At 32.5% G+C, this 21729-nt stretch overlaps 3 protein-coding genes across 5 annotated transcripts; 1 reads left to right on the plus strand and 2 right to left on the minus strand.

Annotated features, from left to right (window-relative positions):
* Positions 1-1674: 1674 nt before the first annotated feature.
* Positions 1675-9730, minus strand: GSH1 (gamma-glutamylcysteine synthetase). Of its 3 annotated transcripts, none has more exons than XM_069287621.1 (17): positions 9379-9730; positions 8552-8686; positions 8114-8451; positions 7261-7411; positions 6960-7067; positions 6420-6512; positions 5155-5238; positions 4874-4942; positions 4724-4794; positions 4571-4639; positions 3684-3777; positions 3523-3612; positions 3353-3433; positions 3020-3112; positions 2354-2434; positions 2203-2272; positions 1675-2044 (listed from the first exon to the last, which is right to left on the minus strand). In XM_069287621.1, exons 2-17 carry the CDS (start codon positions 8633-8635, stop codon positions 1956-1958), a joined length of 1665 nt encoding a protein of 554 aa, XP_069143722.1. In that variant the 5' UTR covers positions 8636-8686; positions 9379-9730; the 3' UTR covers positions 1675-1955. The 3 variants fall into 3 exon arrangements, with proteins under 3 accessions (XP_069143722.1, XP_025888059.1, NP_001234010.2); XM_026032274.2 differs by having other exon boundaries at positions 8596-8686; positions 9379-9566; NM_001247081.2 differs by lacking the exon at positions 8552-8686 and having other exon boundaries at positions 9379-9605.
* A 6431-nt stretch (positions 9731-16161) lies between these two features.
* On the plus strand, positions 16162-21463 carry LOC101259356 (uncharacterized). The gene is made up of 6 exons (XM_026032581.2): positions 16162-16359; positions 16512-16565; positions 16744-16899; positions 17068-17121; positions 17207-17347; positions 17443-21463. Exons 1-6 carry the CDS (start codon positions 16162-16164, stop codon positions 17932-17934), a joined length of 1095 nt encoding a protein of 364 aa, XP_025888366.1. The 3' UTR covers positions 17935-21463.
* Positions 19529-20852, minus strand: LOC101258773 (5-amino-6-(5-phospho-D-ribitylamino)uracil phosphatase, chloroplastic). Its single transcript, XM_004245559.5, has one exon. It carries the CDS (start codon positions 20850-20852, stop codon positions 19710-19712), a length of 1143 nt encoding a protein of 380 aa, XP_004245607.1. The 3' UTR covers positions 19529-19709.
* Positions 21464-21729: the final 266 nt, after the last annotated feature.

The following is a 21729-nucleotide window of genomic DNA, read 5'->3' on the forward strand; positions in this document are numbered from 1 at the left end:
TGCTGAAATTTCTAATTTATTGAAAGATGAAACATTCCTTAATAAAAACGACTCTATACTTAGAAGGACTTGAATCAAATCTTTTAATACTCAAATAATGACAAAGACTTTCTTCTTTTTCCTTTCTTATATTTGACGACATTAATAAATTTTAATATTGATATGTACATAACTTTATTTGTATTGATCTTTTAAAGGCAAAAGTATTATTTTTGATAAATGATTAAAGTAACTTATATTTATGACATTCGACTATCTTTTACTCTAATTTTCGCCTGCATTTTTTTCTTATATACACCTATATAGAAGCTTCCACCTTTTCGTTTTCTTGACAAATTAAAATTATAATCATAACGTTTAAAACAGAATATTATTAATATTTACCATCTGAACAATTTTCTTCTCGTTTTCAAAATATAATTTTATCATTTTTCTCCAATATCAAGTCAAGTCCAAGTCAATGTTTGATTTATTTATATTTATTTATTGACTTGTTACTTCTTGGTTAAGAATAAGATTTGACGTGTTGGCACGCTCTTGAGGTGCGCGTATAGCAGTTATTGATTGGGGTTTAATTGTGGATAAAACTGTCTAGGGCTTTTCGCTGATTGGCCCATGGTTTTCTTGACCCGCAAGGGAAAAACAGTGGGCTGTAAAAAGGTAAAGCTTCTTGGGCCTGAGCTCAGATGAAAGTTTTGGGCCTGAGCCCAGATGAACTTTTGGGCCCAAGATATACATTTCATCCAATTTCTATAAAAGAGCCTATTTTTTTGGATAATTATGGTGTTTAGATTAGCTTTGTCTGTTTTTAACTATGTTACTAAGTTAGCTTCGAGACACCTCGACTATTTCACTAGACACTTGTATCCTTTGTGTCAACTTCAAGATAATCCGCTTATATCATGTTCTATAAGATATTTGCTATCTTCCACCGCTTTACAAGAGTCTACTTATATCGTGGTGATGTCGGATTAACTCGAATATATCTCAACTATCTGACTAGATACCGACTATCTTCCACCAACTCCAAAAGAGCCTACTTATGTTCATGGAGGTGTTAGTCTAGCTTCCGCGTACTTGTTACCCTTCCACCAGCTTTATAGGAGCCTACTTATATTTATAGAGGTATCGAGCTAGCTTTCGTGTGCCTCAATTACATGATAATTTTCAGAAGGACCTACTCATATCCTAATGGTTCATCTTTGTGTCATCTGCTCTGCTTAGTTCCTATTGTGTCATAACATTCATAGAGATGCTACTTTGCAGCCCACAGGTAGCAGCTAAAAAGTCTTGTTTTGATACACACCACTTCAATATGAATTTTTAACCATGGATCAGCGATGCACGTAAAGTCTACATATACATTACCCTCCCCTGACACATCATAGGATATACATTACCCTCCCCTGACACATCATAGGATAACGTCGGGTATGTTGTTTGGATAAGGCTGAACCTTATGCATCAGATGCTCCATGTTGCAACTAGCACTGTTGCAAATGTAGCTGCTACCTGTGGGCTGTAATAACAATAATGCAGTATCTACCTGATAAAATTACAGAACAGTTTGCTGCTAAATAGGCGTTAGACTCCGCGGTGCATCACTGTCTGTGTGAATGGGTGTGAGTGATGGGGGAGAGGGGGAAGAAACAGTCTAAGCAGAAACAAGTAAAGTTGGTCAGCCAATAGATTCATTTATTACTTTAGCATTGCTATGTTACTTTTCTGGGGAAAATGTATACAAATGCTATCTGGAACCAGATTGATCACATCCCAAGGGGAGAGAGCTACATATGACGTTTTCGAGCCATAGATACATGTAACATATCTTAATCTAGCTAGCTAGATTATTTGTCTAACGATGGAAAAATCGGCTGATATAACTCTCAATGAAATTGAGAAATCATTTACAACACAGGAAAAAGACAGAATTGAAATTGCACTCTCAAACAACTTCAGTAGAGAAGCTCCTCAAAGATAGGATCCACACTTTGTCCCCACTTCCCATGGTACAATTCCAGTAGCTTCTCAGCTGGTGTTACACCTACCAGAAGTACAAATAACAGTTCAATTGGAACTCTAAATGGATCTAGCAGTTTAAATAATGTATCATTATTTGACTTTGTGTTGTATCCAAAGACAAAGATACTAACACAAGTCCAAAAAGACAATCTCAAACCAAAAATTTACGTCGTTACTTACCTGTTTTAACAACCTCGGCTACTTCGTTCAGAAATCCTGTTTCCTTAAAGCCTCTTCTTTCCAAGCCTTCCTGAAGATCGGAAAGCAAATAATGAGTTAGTAAGCATGTAGAAATATACCAAGACATGGAGCATTAGAAGCTTTAACCCACCTTTGCCAACTTGACAACATCTTGAGCAACATGCATAAGCAATCCATCTCGAAATGGTGTCTTCAGACCACTTTTTGGCACCTACTAAATGGGAGTGATATTAGTCATCTCCAATATTGAATATAAATTACTAACCCCAAATCTGAGGAACTGAAAATTATAGTTTAAGAAAAGCAACTGTTTTTTTTCTTAGATAGAGAATTCATGGTCACATTGCCCTTTTTTGTTTCTAAATGATTTTGTTTGTCCAAGTTCCACAAGGAGAAGAGCAAAGCAAGCATATTTTAATACAGATAGGATTTCAGAGTGTATAAAAATAAAGGCCTATTTACAGTTTCTCTTTTCCAAGCATGAGGATATGGACCATTTTCAATACACAATATTGAAATCAACAAGAAGATAAAGAATAGAAAAATGACTAGAGACTACAATAAGACAGTTGGATGCTTTTTATTTTCTCTCGACAGTTTCTGAAGAGTTCAAATTTGACATCACGAGAAGATAACCAAAAAAAAACAGAAAAAAAGGAGAACGAATTGTTACATAACAATAAAACATAGATAAATGCTTACAAAATGCAGATATATCAGCAGCCATGGATACATTAGCTAATTACAGATTAGGTAGGAAATGCATGATAATCTTTAATGAGCAAGGATATATTACCTTATTCCTTAACATGTCTCTTTCTTCTGCAGTCCAATCAAATGTCATGTCCAAAACGCTTTGCAAAGACCCCTCATCGTAGAGTATACCCACCTGAAAAAAAGAAAAGGAAAAAAAGAAGATGACTGAGCTGTTTGGTTCAAAGTAGCCACAACAAACTTTGCAATTGTCCCAACAAACAGGAGAAAGAGTAAGAAGTTCCTCTCAGTGGGAGGTGAGGTGAGCACAATATTCTATTCTCCCTTTCCCTGGTGCTTTACCGAGTAATACTCGCTTTTTGTTTCCTTCTTTTACAAAAAACAACATCATAAATCCTAGAGTCAGATTGCATACCCAGAATGCAGGCAATGCGCATAACCGTCTCCAAGGCCCTCCATCAGCACCTCTCATTTCCAGATATCTTTTGAGTCTGACCTGATATAGTTAACCCGAGTTCATACTTCCATAACCATACATAGACAAACCAGTAGTAAAGGACATTTTCTTGGATGAAGCTTGCATACCTCAGGAAATATTGTTGTGAGATGATTCTCCCAATCATTAAGAGTAGGGTATTCGCCGGGAATGGGCGGAAGTTTTCCATTCATGAAGTCCTGCAGCAATGTTGTTAAATCAGCACAAGAGAGTGACATTTATAAATCTGTTATTGTTATAAATAACATACCCGGAAAGACAATCCAGTACAATCAACATACTTCTTCTTCCGATAGACAAAATACATTGGGACATCAAGTGCATAATCTACATATTGCTCAAACCTGCGTCCATTAGAAAAGAAAATGTTTGCTGTGAAAACGAAATTAATCAATGGAAGTTCTGAAGATGACAACAAAAGATGAATTTTGCTAACACTAAATACACAATTTCATTTGATTCCTAACCCATCACATAGCTCTGTTGACAAACATCAAAACAGGTTAGGACAGCCCATCTCGAACTCCAACAAATCTTATCCATTTCCCTAACCTAGCTCGTGTATAATGTACGACAAGTGCATTCACCATGAGATACATTAAACAAAAGGACCATGCGCTTAAAAGTACAAGGAAGCACGGTTTTTTCTGACAAGTCAAGAAGCTTTGAAGACCATCCCACAGCAGCCTTAGGTAACAAAAAGATATATACACAATTCCAGCTGAAAATCATAGTGTGAAGGCATAAATGCCCGAAATGAACCTCAACTCAGCATTCAAAAGAAGTGAAATTGATTGCTAGTAGACAATAATGTCTCCTTCATGTGGTCACATGTACTATATAATTATGAACCAGCACAACATATGTGGTTAAATAGTATAAGTTGAATTACCCTTTCCGTTTCAAGTAAATAGGTCGAATTGTTTCTTCACTTTTTCAAAACAATCAGGTTAGACATATGAGTAGTTTTAAAGAATTCATTTACAAATACCACAAGAAAAAGAAAATGTTAATATGACTCCGACTGCCCCTACCATTTGCCCTCCAACTTTAACAAACGTAATCTTGACTGAAGAAAGAAAATAATATGTCACGACTCAAGAAACTATAACTATTTGCAAAAACAGGAGAACTTACCCAAAAGAGTCATCAAAGACGAAAGGAAGCATCCCAGCGCGGTTATTATCTGTATCGGTCCAAATGTGGCTGGTGAAACAAACAAAAAATTGTTATGTACAACTTCGATTATAGTCCTCAAAGAAACAAGCATTATATTTTTTAAACACATACCTTCTCTTGCTGAGATAACCATTAGGTTTTCCTTCAGTGAAAGGTGAATTTGCAAATAGAGCTGTAGCAATCTGTTTCATTGTATTAGTTAGATAACTAAATAAGTTTCATGTAGAAATAGAAAGGACAGAAAGGATAAAGGTACCATACAGGCTGCAAGGCAAGACCAGCACGGAACTTTCTGATCATGTCAGCTTCAGAACTGAAGTCCAGATTTACCTGTCAACAACATATTCGTAAATATTGATTCAACTTACTAATGAATGTTACCATGCAGGGCATGACGGGAACCCAGACACAAATGGGCAGGAAAAAAAAATATAGCTTTGAATGCTGCACAGGGGTATGCACTCCAATAGTCAAGGGGCAATGGCATCCCATCAAAAAAATGGAACGAAATGAAAAGAAAAAAGCTAAACCATTCAGCTTACCTGAACAGTGCATGTTCTAAACATCATATCCAGCCCAAGTGAGCCAACTTTAGGCATGTAATTTCTCATAATCTCATATCTCCCCTGAGTCAAAGTACTTTGTCAGTGAAAACACAAGCTGATCGCAGATCTAAGAGGTCAAATCATACTTGAGAAAAGTAAGAAATAGATATATCTTTCAAAGCTAGAAGAACATGACAACACAAATAATATTGAGGTCTGAGAAGCACATGATGTTGTACATAGTACAGAATATGAATAGAGGTAGATGGTGCAAATATTATTTTTAAATTACAGCTGCAAATCAAAATAACATACCATAATTCTGGCTTAGTTAAAAGTAAATAAGTAAAGAACATAAAAGAAACAAGTGGGGGGAAACTATTTGCATTTCTAAATTGTGAAGACTCTGGGGGGAAAAGGTAGGCAAGATCTATATATAATTTCCATTTATTGGAAATAATTACTAGATCTGGTCCAAGGATCAGGTTTAGCATTCCCTTACTGTCAAATCGTAATTTTCTTTTTGATCAGGAAAAGAAAAAGAAAGCTAAATTTTTTAATCTTCGAGTTGACAGTAAGAGAATAGTACAGCAACTAAAAGATTTTTTTAGCTTTCTTTTGTTCTTTCTCCTTCGTCCTTTTTATTAAATCCGTAAGAGAAGAGTCGAAGAAGTGGGGATTGTTAATCTAGATTAGCCTAATGGAGAAGATGAATGATTAGCTCAAAAGGAAAGAATTGAAGTTCTACACCTTTATTTACTTGTTCTTGTGTCTTTTAGAGAAGAAATAAGATGTGAGACAAGCTACATCTGAACCATTTATCTGAATAACTAATCATTAGAACAATATCTCATCTGTCATCTCTTCGGCTCCTAGAAATATCAACGATGATTAACTTATTCATGATTTTCATGATCGAAGGTGGATTAGAAAAAAATTTCACTTCAAAAATAACTATGCGAAATAGGCATTGTCTGGTAAGGTTTGTAGGTAAAAAGATGAGGTGTTGCAAAATGATGAAATCAGAGAGAATGAGCTTCGAGCTACACTAGTCTCATCAAATAATAATGAATAATGAAATTATATTAGAAACTGGGATTCTACTGCACTTGACATGCTGAACAATATGTGAAATGGTCGTGTACAAAAATATTAACATCTTTTCACTGTTAAAATAGCAGTCTCAAAGAGATAAGATGCTAAGTTACCAACACACCAAACAAATCTTTTGGTTACAACATCGATCAGCATATTGTTTTTACCTTCGGCATTATTGGTATATCTTTCAGCCCCCACTTTGGCTGGAATCCAGTTCCTAAGAATCCAATTCCCATCTCTTCTGCAACAGCTTTAACCTGTACCATTAGACGAAAACTATTACATATCAGCAAAACTTAAATTTATCCGTGAATATTTCTCCTGTGAGAATAGCTTCGGTTTTCTTGCCTCCAAATGTTCATCGACAAGACAGTCAGGAAGTCATAACTTTACTTTCACCCCAACAATGTTCTTTTGAAGCAACATTTTCTTATACAACTAGAGACTCTGATCAGAAGAACCAGAATACTGGGTAAAGAATCCCTAGTGTAATAAGTCATCAACCACCTGAAGCAAAAATGGCCGACACATTTGCAGGATTTCTCAAACTCAAAAAAATGAGATTCCCTTTTATTCCAAGCCATGTTATCGCATAATTAAAGTTCGCTTACATTTCCCCAGTGCAGACTATGTATAGTTAGAAAGATCTTAATTGCCCACTATTTCATTAAAAGGGAAACTGATGGAGTTTCAAAAGTACAAACCTGGTAAAGATGTGAATTAACCTCTGCACAAGTTTGATGCAGTGTTTCAAGTGGTGCACCACTAAGCTCAAACTGACCACCAGGTTCTAATGATATGCTTTGCTTTCCCTGCGAAGACAGTGCAAATTATCCACCAATTATGCTAAAGTAATTACTACTTACTACAGACTTGCACTTGAGGAAAAAAATGAACCAGGAATTATGATTCTATTCATGGTAAGTAGCATAATACATTGTATGGAGCCATGACAAATTCAACCTAGAATATTTTAAACCAAAGTTTGCACCAAGTTCACGTTACCTGTTTCAGGCCAATAATCTTGTCACCCTCCATTACTTTTTCCCAATCAAACCGCTCAGCAATACCATTTAGCAAGTCAGCTATTTGATCATACTTCATGGGTCGCAGGGTTCCAAACTCGAAACCAAACTTTTCATGTTCAGTGCCTATCCTGCTCATCAAGTTTTGAGAGAACAAGAAAAGTTGAACCTGATTATTATGGTCTAGATCCAGACGCACAGTTAAGTAAAACAAACTATCCAAATAATGACTGAGGCAGAATCCTAGCTACCACATTTATGAAAAAATACCTGATCCAGGGAATGGCTCCCAACTCCATGTTCAAAAATTGTATTACCGAAATTTCAACAATTCAAAATTTGCAACAAAATTAGAGACAGCAGTGTCCTAGGAAAAATTGATTAATGTTTCCAGTGTTCAAGTTGCCCAAATGGTACAACTTGTTAGTTCAATGAAAAGAGCTGCATCATGTCCTAGTTCCCTAGTATCCACATCTTGAATGCATGACGGTGAGAATTTGCCCATGATATTTATATTTCTTAGAAATGGAAAATGAGAAATAACCACAATAATGACATGTAAAAAGTATATAATACATCTACCGTATCATACACTACAACAGAAGCTGAAGAAAGAATAACTACATAAAAAATAGCCGTATATTAAAATACACAAGCGATGTGAATTGATTCATGAATTACTCGACATACTTGAAAGACAATCAAGGCATATATGTGGTGAATGAGCAGACTATTCTACTTATAAAGGCCAAACGAGAGAATGAATATTCATATTCTTGGTTAACTATATGCAACTGAAATTTAAGAGCACTAAGAAAAGTTTAACTTCGAACCTCCACTTTTCTTTGGATTTGCATCCAGAAGCAAGATATCCTACAAGATCTTCTTTTGTTAACGGCTCTGCTGCAACAACAGCATCCTCTGTTGGAGGACTTGCAGCTACAATTGTCAGGTCTCCACGTCTACTTCCCACTCCTATGTGATTCAAATAATTCCCTTGCACTCGTCTTGAGGCATTGCGTGAAGAAATATCCACGCCAAAGCATATCTCCCGCATTCTGAACATATCCATATTGTTAATGATGCTTCTATGTCCACTGATACATCTTACCTTTTCAGAGTAAATGCAATGTGAAGAACCTGCCTGAGACATCAAGGCCATGCTTTGTGCCTGAATATCACAGGAAAAACTGATGTCAACCACTTTTAACTAGAATGTATGCCATTTGAGTAGACAAGGAATTCAGATTATTGTTTAACTTGTGTATTACATTTAGTAACAGAAGAGGATAACTAAATAATGATTGAAGAGTACTTTTGATGGGAAACGTCAAATGAACCTCTCGCATCTTCATTGAGCATAGTTATACACCAATAGGATAGGGCCAACCCAACTACCCAGCAGGCTCAATCACCAATCCGAACAAATATTAAAGTTAATTAAGATGTACTATATAAGCAACATAAGATTCGAATTGCAATAATCTAGAAATTTTCATTACAGTGCTCTACAATTCTACATGCTGTAAACTCCCCCACCCCACCCCCATCTCATTCCATATCGAAACACAGCTACAATAAAGAAAATGTGGCTTGATATTCCTGTCCTGCATCAATCATACCTGAATCCCAGACCATCAAATGCAATCTTACACAATGCCATTTCATTCAACACTTAAAACTACTCAGAAGAACACGAGAAACTGAAACTTGTAAAGCAGTCTAACCTATAATACAAGTCTTGTTCACATTATCTAAAGCATTTATCTCTTTCTTCTTTCTAGTTTACTATGCATGTCATTCAATCAGACTACCACAACCCACATGTATAAATTTTGAATCTTTAATCAATACTATCAACCCCCATATGGCAACAAACAAGAATTACAACACAACTAACAAAACCATCAAACCAAAACTAAAAGAAAAAAATCATGGGGCTTCAGAAAAACTGAATCTTGATTAACCAAAACAACTTCATGAAGAAAACAGAAATGCAACAAAAGCATACAAAAGAAACATGGGTATGTCAGAAAAATTGAATCTTGATTAACAAAACTAACTGAAACCAACATAAAAGGTGACAAAAAGGTGATACCTTGGCTCAGTAAACTGGAAAAATTAAGACTTTGTAGGGTTTGTTCTATAGAATTGACTGAAAATTGAAAGAAAACCTTCCAATATATATATAGAGACAATTGGGTATCAGCAAAATGATTAGGATTTTGGTGTGCTGAGGCGGCTAGAGCTTTATCACTCCCATTTCTTTAATTTTTGTTTAGCTATAAAGAGAGACAACTGCTAGCAGATTGAATGAAAAAGAATGGTTAATGTGGCACAGGGAACTAAAAGGTGCGGCACTATCCATAGTTTCTTTTTGTGGTCCCTCTTAATATACACATATTTTTACGTATTATTTTTTCATTTGTTGTTCGATATCTCTATTGAAATATTTGAAATTTAATTAATTTGAATTTATGTTTTATAGAGCTTCTTTGAAAGAAATGTTTTCTGTTAAAGATTTTTTCATATTCAAAGTTTAAAATCAAGCATTTCTCATTAAGAAATAAGTAGTTCGATAAAACTCTGCGTGACAGCCGTTGATTAGACAATACTTTTCTCTTGTTTTGATTTCTCGAACCAAGATTTATTCTGTTGTTATTTTTGTAAGTGTTATGGATAATATAAAGTGTTTGTTTATAGTATTAGTGTTTAGAACTTGAACTCTGTGATATACGTATATGATGTTTTAACTTTTGTTTGTATTATAGAGATTGTATAAGACGTTAAGTTAAAGAGTTAAAACCATCGGAAATTGCATACTTGTCATATTTCTGATTAAAGATTTTTGTATATCCATAATACGAAACTTCTGATTACAAAATGAGCAGTCTCACTGTATCTTTAGTTAATAATTGTTTATGTAGTCAATATTTTCCTCTACAAATTGAATTTTTTATTCATTTTGATTAGTAAATAAAGTTAGTGTAATTATTTTTTAAGTGTTGTAAATACAATAAGTTATTCGTCAAACACGCTAATTGTAATAAAAAAAACAATGTTAATAGACAAAAAAAACGTAAACACAATGACTTTTACACGATCGATATTCCCTTACTTCTTCCTTTTGAATCGAAGCTTAATTGATAGTAGAACAGTTAACGAAAATTAAAATAGTTAAGTCAAATAACCAAAAATAATTTTGTTTTATCGATAGAACTAATTGCATTTTTACAATTATTAATTAGCTTGTTACACAAAATTTCAAAGACATAATTATTAAGTTGTGCCACGTTCAATTTGGAATTGATTCCAAAAGAGACCTAATTATTTTTTGTTCAATAAAGAATAAAAGATTCCTAAATTGTACCATGATATTCTCTAACAGTTAAAATGTGATTAAACTTAAAATAATTTGTGAAAGGATAAAATATAAAGGTTTTTTCAATATAGTAACAAAAATCAAACCTTTTTTTCTAATATCCAAAATGCAATTTTTCTTGTTGAACAGGCTAGCTGAAATTTTAATAATATAATAGTTTTGAGATAAAATTTGATATTAATTTTATTTTATATTTGATATGGGATATTAATTAATTTTGAAATTATTTATCTAACTGATTACACTAAAATAATATATTATCGTTTTATATATAAAAAACGAAATAAAATAAATTTATGAAAATAAATTATTTATCTCATTCCACTTACGAAACGATTCTAAAAAAATGAGGAACCTTTTTGATTGAATGGTCTATATACATTAGGATCACTTCCCTTTTATGATCAATATTTTATTATATTTTTTGAAAAGTAATTTGTCATAATACCAATAAAGTCATTGCTAAAAGTAATAATTCTAACTTTCAATAGTTCTAAATATCAACTAAACAAAAAATTATACAAGGTGAATAATTAGTATAAAATGAATATTATACAATTAATCATGCGGTATAGTAATTAAAGTCTTATTTTTAAAATAATGATCTCATAATACTCATATTTTTGTTTTCTTCAAAATTAAAATAAATTATTTGATATGATGTTAATTATTTTTATCTTTTTTTTTTTAAAAAATATATAATATCTTTTAAAATGCGAACACAATTAGGACTGGGCATAAACACTGGAAAATTGAAATATCGTACCGAATCGAATTTTTTTGATATTTTGATTTTCGATTTGATATTCGGTATATGTTTTTGTATTTTAGGTATTTCGGTTCGGTTTTCGGTATGTAATTTTGTGTAATTCGGTATTTCGGTTTACCGAAATATATTATATTATAATATATATTTATATTATATTAATTATTAATGTTAAACAATAAAAATTATAATTTAAAAGTAAAAAGTAAAAAGTAAAAGACATTTTTTGATATAACTATTTTTAGCCCATTAAGCTGAAAAATCAAACAAACTTGTAAATTTTTAAAAGTCAAACTAAGCAAGCCCATTAAAAAAATTGAAATAACAAAATCGAACCGAACCGAATTATTTCGATTCGGTGTTCAGTATACATTATACAAGAACCGAAAACCAAAAAAACAAAATCGAACCGAATTACCGAATGCCCACCCCTAAACATAATTAATACATGATTGTCGTTAGATTGTGCCAAGAAATATTCAATTAAGTTCAGCAATGAGTGTAATCCTCATAATTAGTTATCATCATTCATTTTGAAATGAAAGTTATATATATATTATTATTATTATTATTTATAATATTTCTTTTTTGGACTTTTAGTGAACAATATAGATAATGATGTTTGTATTACCTAAGTGCATATGTAATATGTCTCTATCTAAAAATAAGTAGTGTAAAAGTTGAACTAAAACATATTAAATGTGTTGATGACGCAAAGTGCAAACAATATTGAATTCAAATGTGGTAGATCAATTTATATATTTTTAATTAAAAAGGATACCAACTATATATTATGTAGAAAAAATATGGCCAAATTCAATTCATAGTGTGTGACAATCATTAGCTATAGATTCTCCTATACAATTGCAATAGCTCAAATAATAATTATTAATAATAGGCCCCTACATAAATATGGACAAACTAAAAACACTATTATTTTTTAAAAATATTGAGGACCAATGAAAGTTTGCTTCTTTAATAAGAATCTTCTAGAATTGGAGTATTTACCCTATCTTCTCGTTAATATAATTGTTTAAATTTATGATCGATAATTTCACGATAAAGCATATATATAAGAAATATAATTGAATTGCTAACAAACTAGTATAATATGGATTCACATCATCTACAATTCTATCGTTAATTTTGCGATCGTAGAATTTATAATAGCCAAATCAACTATCTTTAGTTTCATTTACATACTTTATATTACGAAATAAATTAACTTACAAGTTACATCTCAATCTCTTTTATTAAAAAAAAAAACTTGAAAATTTGTCTAAATGGGCTTTAAACAACTGAGCAAGGCACCTGGCCCAAAATTATAATGGGCTGGGTCACAAGAGCTAATTACCCCCACAGCCCATGTTATGTTCAACGGATTCTATTCCAATTTTTCGTCAAATACATGTATCTGAAACAATATTTTTCTAAGGTAAAATATAATTCAAACTAGTTTTATGTTATCTATATCATAAATTACAAAATATATAATTTTAGAAGCAATTTTATGAGGCTAAGTATCTCAAAAACGGTTTTCTATCGTAAGAAAGAGTGGGAAGAGCACTTTACGAAAGAGTAGTGTGACATCGTAAAAGATTTCCAACCCTTCAGGTCTCCACCTACTAAACGACTTGAGTAGTTTGCATGGTTCGCCGGAGTAGTTATACATTCACTCTGACCAATGTTCTTCCGATCAAATACTTAGTTGTTATGTTGTGCTTTTCAAAAGTTGATTTAATTAATTTTAAGATTTAAATTAGATTACATTACTTCGATATTTTAAACAAACAATGCATTGTTTTGCATATCAATATGACGAAGAAAGTACATCGTCAAATGTTAATCGAAATTCTTATCGTTTGACTCTAAAAAAGAAAATAATGACAATCAAAAGTGAACGACGACTGAGAGAGTCAAAAATTTCAAGCGCTGCTCGAAAAAGAATGAAATAAAGACAAGAAACAAACACAATCACCAAAAACATATGCTTCTTCATGCATATGAATTTTCCTCCTTTCTCCACTTGTTCTCATTTTTGAGTGTACTGACCTTCTTTTACACCACCACCCCCCTTCCAAAAAAAAAATAACCCCCGGGCTCGATACTTTATTCCTTCTTGAAGGTGGAGGGTGCGTACCAGCCAAGCAACCCTTAACCCTGCCTGTCCCAGTGAAACAAGATTCTATTCTATACAAAGTTTAGTGAAGTGGAAATCATGGTGCTTAGCCAGGAACATATGCAACACATTTGTTGCTGTATTCGAGCTATATATTATGTATCCGGATTACATATTATTGTATTTGAATCAGTATTTAATGTATCCGAGCTACGTATTATGTATTTGATTTGTGTTTTTTTTAAAGGATTAATATAGGAACTACATAAATCTCATTAGTTTATGTCCTAATTACTTAGATTCCCAATAGTTTTAAAATGTTGCTTTCTCTACCATATTTCATTCTTAGGATACATGAGTTTGAATCCCTGAAATACATGTTCTGCCGAATTTTAAAATTGAGATAACTATTTTATTTGTTTAAATTAATTAGTTTTAATCAATTTCCTTAATATAAGGTGGAAATCAAGGAGTGTATATATTTTTATTTTATTTTATTTTATTATTATTTGAAATAATAAATTCATTAATATTGTTTTTAAAAGACAAAACATGTATATCTTGGTCATGCAATTTGATTAATTTCACTTTATTATGTATGGGTAGAAAGGTAGTTTTTTTCCTTATTTTATTTTATTATTATTTGAAATAATAAATTCGTTAATATTATTTTTAAAAGACAAAACATGTATATCTTGGTCATGCAATTTGATTAATTTCACTTTATTACTCTTAACATTATAAAATTCACTAATTTGATGTATCTATTATCAATATATGATGTATCCAACAAACAAAACACCTAGATACATGAGTATCATACAAGTAGATTCATATGTATCATAGAAGTATCTAATATTACTTTTGTGTATTTGTTATGTGTCTACTATTATTTCATATATCTATTTATATGATATAATATTAATTTCATGTATCTATTTATATGATATAATGTTGATTTCACGTATCTATTATATGATCTCATTTTAATTTCGTATACTTATTATTAATAGGATGTATCAAGTATCAATTTCATACATTATATTCGAAAGCATATATCTTGAATACATAAAAATATTCATAATATTTTTTGAATTATGAGCCATTAAAATGAAGCAAACAATATAAAAACCCTATAATAAATTGGCTAAAAAAAATATTAAGCATCGAATCAAATATATGATACGATTGAAAAACATATACAAATAGGAAAAACTAAAAAAAACTGACGTTGCCACTTTACTAATGTTGATTATGTAGAGTTTGATATGAATTTAGCACATGCAAAAGGGAATAAAAATGGTTAACGAAGAAGGGATATGTGTAGGAGTGGAATGAGATATAAACTTTAATTTAGAACCATAAGATTAAAAAATCTTCTTTCTTTTTTTAAACTCCGTTCCAAGTCAAACTAGGTCATTCTTTGTTAAACGGAGAGAGTAATATTAATTACATATTTGTACTTTTAGAACTCAGTTATACTATGAGCCTGATTGGTTTGACTTAAAACAAAAATAGATTTTAAGTCAAAATTAAAAAAGCCAAACTTAAATAATTTTTAAGTCAAAATAAAAGTAGGGAGAGACCTACTTTTGTTTTTTAACTTGTTGTCAAACACTTTCTAGCTTATTTTTATATTTATTAAACACTTTAAATAATTAAAAACTGACTTAAAAATAAATTTAACCAATTTTCAAATCAATCAAAACATGAATTTGCCTGAATTTAAATCATCCAAATATATATATATATATATATATATCCTTGAACTTATAGGAGAAATGAAAAGTCAATGTGGTCAAACTATCCTTTTGGATTTTAATTGAAATGAGCAATTACCATTTATTATAATTAATTAATAATAAACTCTTTTAGAATTTGTTAGGCAATATTTCAAAAGATAGCATTAATGTCACGTGCAATAGTCAATCCAAAATCCAACTATATACATATGTAACATCTTCCTCATACTAGCCAAAGATGAAATATTAGGTGTTCAAAACACTTTAGCGTTCATACACCAGAGTAAATCGAGTAAGTTCATTACCTATTGTTTTCATGTTTTGTTAGCTAATAATCTAAAAATTAACAATAATTTTGTTGTTTAAAGCTGTGAATTGTTTAAAAAGTAAATTAATGTATTCAGGCAATGTTGATCCTCCATCAAGGGATTATTCGACAAACTTTATTGGTGTTGTATCTTCTTTTGAATTATGATAGCGTTCAAGGAAAAACATTGCTATCTAAAATTGAGGAGCTAGAGTTGGAAGAACAATTTAAGCTTCTTAACAAGCCATCAGTTAAAACAATTAAGGTACATATTTTGGGCAAACAAAGTCATTACTTTTAGAAGTCTTGTGAGTGATTATTGTACTTATGTGTATTATTAATTGTAATAAAAATAACTTAATCATGTTGGTTCTCAGAGTAAGTTTGGAGATATATATGATTGTGTAGATTTCTATAAACAACCAGCATTTGATCATCCGTTATTAAAGAATCACAATTTTCATCCGGAGGCATGTATTTTCTTTCTCTCTCCACTTTACTTTTAAAATAAACTTTATAATAATTAAATTATTTATTAATACACATTTGAGTTTTGGACGGACAGATGAAACCTACTTTAGCAAGGTCAAAACAAAATTCAAGTACCTCTAAAACTAATTGGTCATCAAGAATATGGTCCAAATTAGATGATGGTTGTTCTTTTGGAACGGTTCCCATTAGAAGGATTACTAGAGAGGATCTTATTAGACAACGAAATATGCCACCGCCAGAAGATGTAATATCTGACGCCGAATTGACTACTGTAAGATATATAATGTTACATTAGTTCACTACTTTGTCTTAAATAATATAATCATAATTTCAATTGTAAAATCTACTATGTTAAGCACCACTACTTATATATTCATCATTCATAGCCACAAGTCTCATATACTTCATTATGTGTATAAACAGATGAATAATAAACGTGAATCAAAAAGAAGATATATATCTTCACAAGGATACAAGGTAACGGTTTTTTTTTGCTATATATGTATCACTTGTCTTACATAAAATTTAAATTAAAAGTATGCAAAGTACCAAATTCTATGCTAATTGCTTTAAGAGAGTAAATAGGCTAAGTTTAGTAATGCACCCTATCATGATTTAACAAATAATTCATTTTCATTTTCATTTTTATATACAGTTGGCAATAGTTCGAACTCCATATAATCCAAAGAACAAATTTGCGGGAGCTGAAATGTCCAGTAGTCTATATAATCCTCAAGTTGAAGGTCAGCAACACAGTGCATGTCGATTGAAAATTCAAAAAGAATCAGACATTATACAAGTTGGTTGGAGAGTAAGTTTATTATCTTATTCATTGGTAATTAAAGTGTGGGTGATTTGAATGTTACACATCTAACAAGCATATTCTAATGAATCGTTATTGATGAAATCACGATATACTAGTCATCTAATTTGTTTTGTTCATTACTAAAATAAATTAAATATCTATTTCTTATTTTAGGTGGATCCAACTCTATATAAGGACAATAAAACTAGGCTTTTCGTGCATTTTCAAGTAAGTATATTTATTTATTTATTTTTTCCTTCATGAATTTGAAATCTCCTTCAATTAGTTATTTACGACAGTTCATGTTTACTAGGCTGGTGATAAACATTGTTTCAATATATTATGTCCCGGTTTTGTGCAAGTATACCCTGATATACCTGTTGATATAGTTTTCAATGATACTTCACAACGTGGAGCAGGGGGTTCATGGGAGTTCCCGATGCTTATCGAACGGGTATTTATTTATTGTATGTAAAGTATTTTTCAAGATTTTGAAAGCTAAATATATATACACTAATATTTCATTTTTTTATTTTTTTTTAATAAAAGGATGAAACCAATGGAAATTGGTGGCTTTTACTTGATGAAAGAAATATCCAAATTGGTTTTTGGCCTCAAAAGATTTTCACAAGCTTGACAGGCTTTGCTAATAACATTGAGTGGGGAGGTGTCGCGTACAGCCCACCAGGCGTGCCTAAACCTCCGATGGGATCAAGTTATTTTCCTATTGGAAACATTGGTTATGATGCTTATTGCGGAAAGCTTACAGTTTTAAATCATAAAGGTGTATTAATAAACATATATAGAACGTTAGTACGTGTTGACGATACTAATTTGTATCGACTTATAGATGACCCACGAATGGGACCTGGAAAATTGAAACATTATGTATTGTACGGGGACCAGGAGAAAGTCAACTACTTTAAATATAATTACTTTGAAAGTAAACAAAATATGTCACAAATATTTGACTTTGAGACAATATATGTATTTGTAGCAGCCTTCACTCTGTTTAGAATAATTTTAACTAAATATATCTAAAGAATATTTTTAAGAATGACTTAAGGAGATATAGCCATAGATGTTGAAACAAGGTTCTTTTTAAAATTTCATTTGCCTGTCTGGGAATGATGCTTCAGTTAGCGAGAGGTGAGAGATTCTGTCTCTAATTACTATATTGAGAATCTAGTCAAGAATAGAATAAAATTGCACTAAGAAACTTCCCAATATAGCTAGCACTCTCAAAATTACATCCATCACCACCAAAATACTCAATTTTCATTTTATACAAGTCATAAACTCTCTTTTATCTTCGTTCCTCTTCCTATTTTGACAGCCATTCACGTTTCCATCCAAAAAAAGAAATAACTTTTTTTTTGTAAGGTTCCTTAACAAAAAAAAAACATTTACAGCAAAATCTATTAACTTGTAGCAAGTAAATTGCAAATAATTAAAACGTTCACTCTTCGGTTTTTCAAATTAATTATGTATACCACAAACACCATTGATGTTCATTTGAACAAAAGAAAAAATCTATCATTTATCATAAATCCCATTTCAGCAACAGGAAACATGTTCTTCTTCTTCCTTAACGTTAAGGTACGAATCTATAAATCCATTTTCTTTCTTTATTATGCGTTGATCAACAAATGCAAATTGGTAACCTTTTTCTTTCTTCTCAACCAGATATTTATTATTTTTTGCTTCATCATTTCGGTTTCTGCCAAATTATATATATGGCAGGATCTATCTAACTCAACTGTTGGAATGTTCATTTTAGCTGCATTGTTAGGAATAATACTTATATTGTTAGTTTTTATATACTGGGAGGTGTCTGACAGGTTTAGACTCTACATTGCCCAGCGACCCGTTAGACGGGTCGTTAGTTCATTCCGTCAGGTACCATATCCGGTACAAGACAGAACGAACTTTACAGACGGTACGTGCAAGATCTGTTTGACAGAATTCAAACAGACTGAGTACGTACGACTCCTCCCTTGCAGCCATGTGTATCATCATGGCTGTATTTATAACTGGATGATTACAAACATGACGTGCCCAGAATGCCGTCATAATTATAGTCATCTCAGTGTTTGAATAATTTTTAATTGATGTAATAACATATTCTGAATAACCGGTACGATTGTAATAATTTAAATAAATTTATGTTTAAGTGATTGATATGATTAATATATTACTGATATCGTAATAATTTATGTATTTCTGTTGTGTATTTTATTTCAATGTTGAAGATTCTAACAACCTACACACTCTACCCTCTGATGTTCTTTGTGGAGGGTGCTTACCAGTCGAGCAACCCCTATCCTGCCTATCCCAGTTTATTGTTTGTTTCATTGTTTAGTGAAACACAATGCATAGTTAGTTACCAACATCAATAAATTCGCAGCACATTCTCTGCTACAACCACAGAGCAAAAATCATAGTGCTTAGCCAGAGAAAACCAAGAGACACTAGCTAAAGTACATATGCAGCACATTCACTGCTACAACGAAATGAATACGATTTCGACAAAGATAACTACACAGCAACGCTTGTGTTGCAAGTTCTCTTTACGCAGGGAGAGCTTTCAACCATTCATATGCATCTTATTTTCTATGTTATTTATGTTCAAACCTTTTAAGACGCGATGGTCAGAAGATATACATATATAATACAAATATCACATACAAAGTCAGGTTGATGGCAGCCCAATGTAGACCACCTTCTGATACACTTCTTGCCCTGCATTTTAGTTTACATTTTTCTATATCCTATTTGAATATTATTAAGCGCGACTACTGTACATTGGGGAGATGTTACCAGAAACCATCATCGACGGCCACTGCAGATGGAGGATAAGGATCATCCTCTTCTTCCATTTCCAATTCTGGTTCAGGAGATCCAAATTCAGTCAGCTCAACAGCAGCAAGGTTCTTTAGGTCAACGATCGAGAGCTCATCAAGGTGCCTCACAACCAAGTCAGCAGCACCAAGCTCATACACTGGATGTTTGCTAGCAACTGCAACACACTTCATCTGAGCATCATGTGCAGCCTCGACGGTTTGGTTTGAGTTCCCAAACACAATACACCTCTCTGGTATGAATTGTAGAAGCTGTGATGCATAGACAAACATCTCCGGATCAGGCTTCCCTCTGTGAACATCCTCTGCAGCTACAATTACACTAAATATCCCTTCAAAGCCAATGGTACCAATTGCATTCTCGACATATTTTCTTGGACGTGTAGACACTAAAGCCATTGGCACTTTGTAGTGCATCAGGGTGTTGACGAACTCCTGTGATCCAGGTCGGAAGCTATATATTCCCCCCTGCAGGGCTTGATAAATATCTTCCTTCCGAGTAGCCATTCTCTTCACTTGAACAGGATCTCTTGACCAGCATAGAACTTCTGATATCGCTTGCTCATTCTTCATTCCTTCAATTCTCTTCAAAATAAAACCCGGAGGAGGTGATTTTCCTTCTTCCTGAGACAGAGCTAACCACGCCTGCTTCTCGAGATCTGGATTGTCTTCAGTTAACACACCTTCCCATTCAAATATAGCTGCTAACCATCCACAGCCCATCCTCTCTTGTCTAAGCAATGGATTATGAAGAGCTGGATTATCAGCTTTATTCGTTGGTGGCCATTTCCCTGGCTTTTTATCCACATCAGTCTCAATCCTATAACGAAAATCTTTAGATATTTTCTCGTCCTCTCTGAACGAAAATGCCTCTTTGGTCAATTCCATCGCCTGACCTCTAATCAACGAAAACCTCACACAATCACCTCTTAATCTCAGTAAATTCGAACCACAAACAAGCTTTCTGCCAAGAAAATCAGCAGAAGGCAATCGACATACATCAATCGACTTCCGTTTACTCGACACATCTTTGCTACAATTAACTCCATAAACTGGCACCCTCCCTAAAAGTGATATTGCACCAATTGATTCAACCATCCTCACTGACTAATCTTCCACCCCCACCACACCAACACCAACACCAACACCAAATCTTTAACTTCAAAGAATCAAACTCTCCACCGCAAAACCTCTCAACTCACCCCAACTCAACACAATCTCAACAAATCCCACAAACCCAATTGAACTTTCAAACTCCCCCAAATCACCACACAACTAAAGGGACAAAAGGGAACAAATAAAGCAACCCTTTTAACAATAAAGATCCAAACTTTACTCAATACCCATCATTAAATAACACAATACAACCCCAATTTCGTCCACAACACGTAAATTCAATAATCAAACGTAATAAGTAGATTACTTAGAGGAAAAGGAAAGATAAGAACAACCAACCCAAACCCAAACCCAAATCAAAATATACACAGAAAAAAAGGAAAACCCCAAAAGATTTCACACAAATAAGATTATCCTAATAGAAAAATCTTAGATTTGTGAACAATATACACAAAATAAGCTAAAAATTCAATTTTTTTTTTATATTTACAAAAAAAGATAAAGTTAGGAGGAACCTGAGGTGAATTGGGGAAGAAAGCAAAATACACAGAAAAGATTTTTTTATATTTTTGGTTATTATGAATAGCTCTGGTATTTGGAAAATTGTGTATATGTGTGGTTTATAGAGAAGGAGAATGAGAAATTGAACCGGGTACTCGTTGAACCGGTGAACCGGGAGTTGCCGGCCAAAGATGGAACCGGGTCAACATGTCGGTTTAAACTTTGGTTGCTTTCACTTTTTGCCCTTATAGTTTAGTTATTTCATTTTGACCCCTATAATATGAAGTATTATTCTGTTTAGTCTATAAAAAAAATTAATCCTAAATGTTTAATATAATTTCTCATACTTTTATGATGG

The sequence above is a fragment of the Solanum lycopersicum genome, chromosome 8 (genome assembly GCF_036512215.1).
Source record: "Solanum lycopersicum chromosome 8, SLM_r2.1".
NCBI classification, from domain to species: domain Eukaryota; kingdom Viridiplantae; phylum Streptophyta; class Magnoliopsida; order Solanales; family Solanaceae; genus Solanum; species Solanum lycopersicum.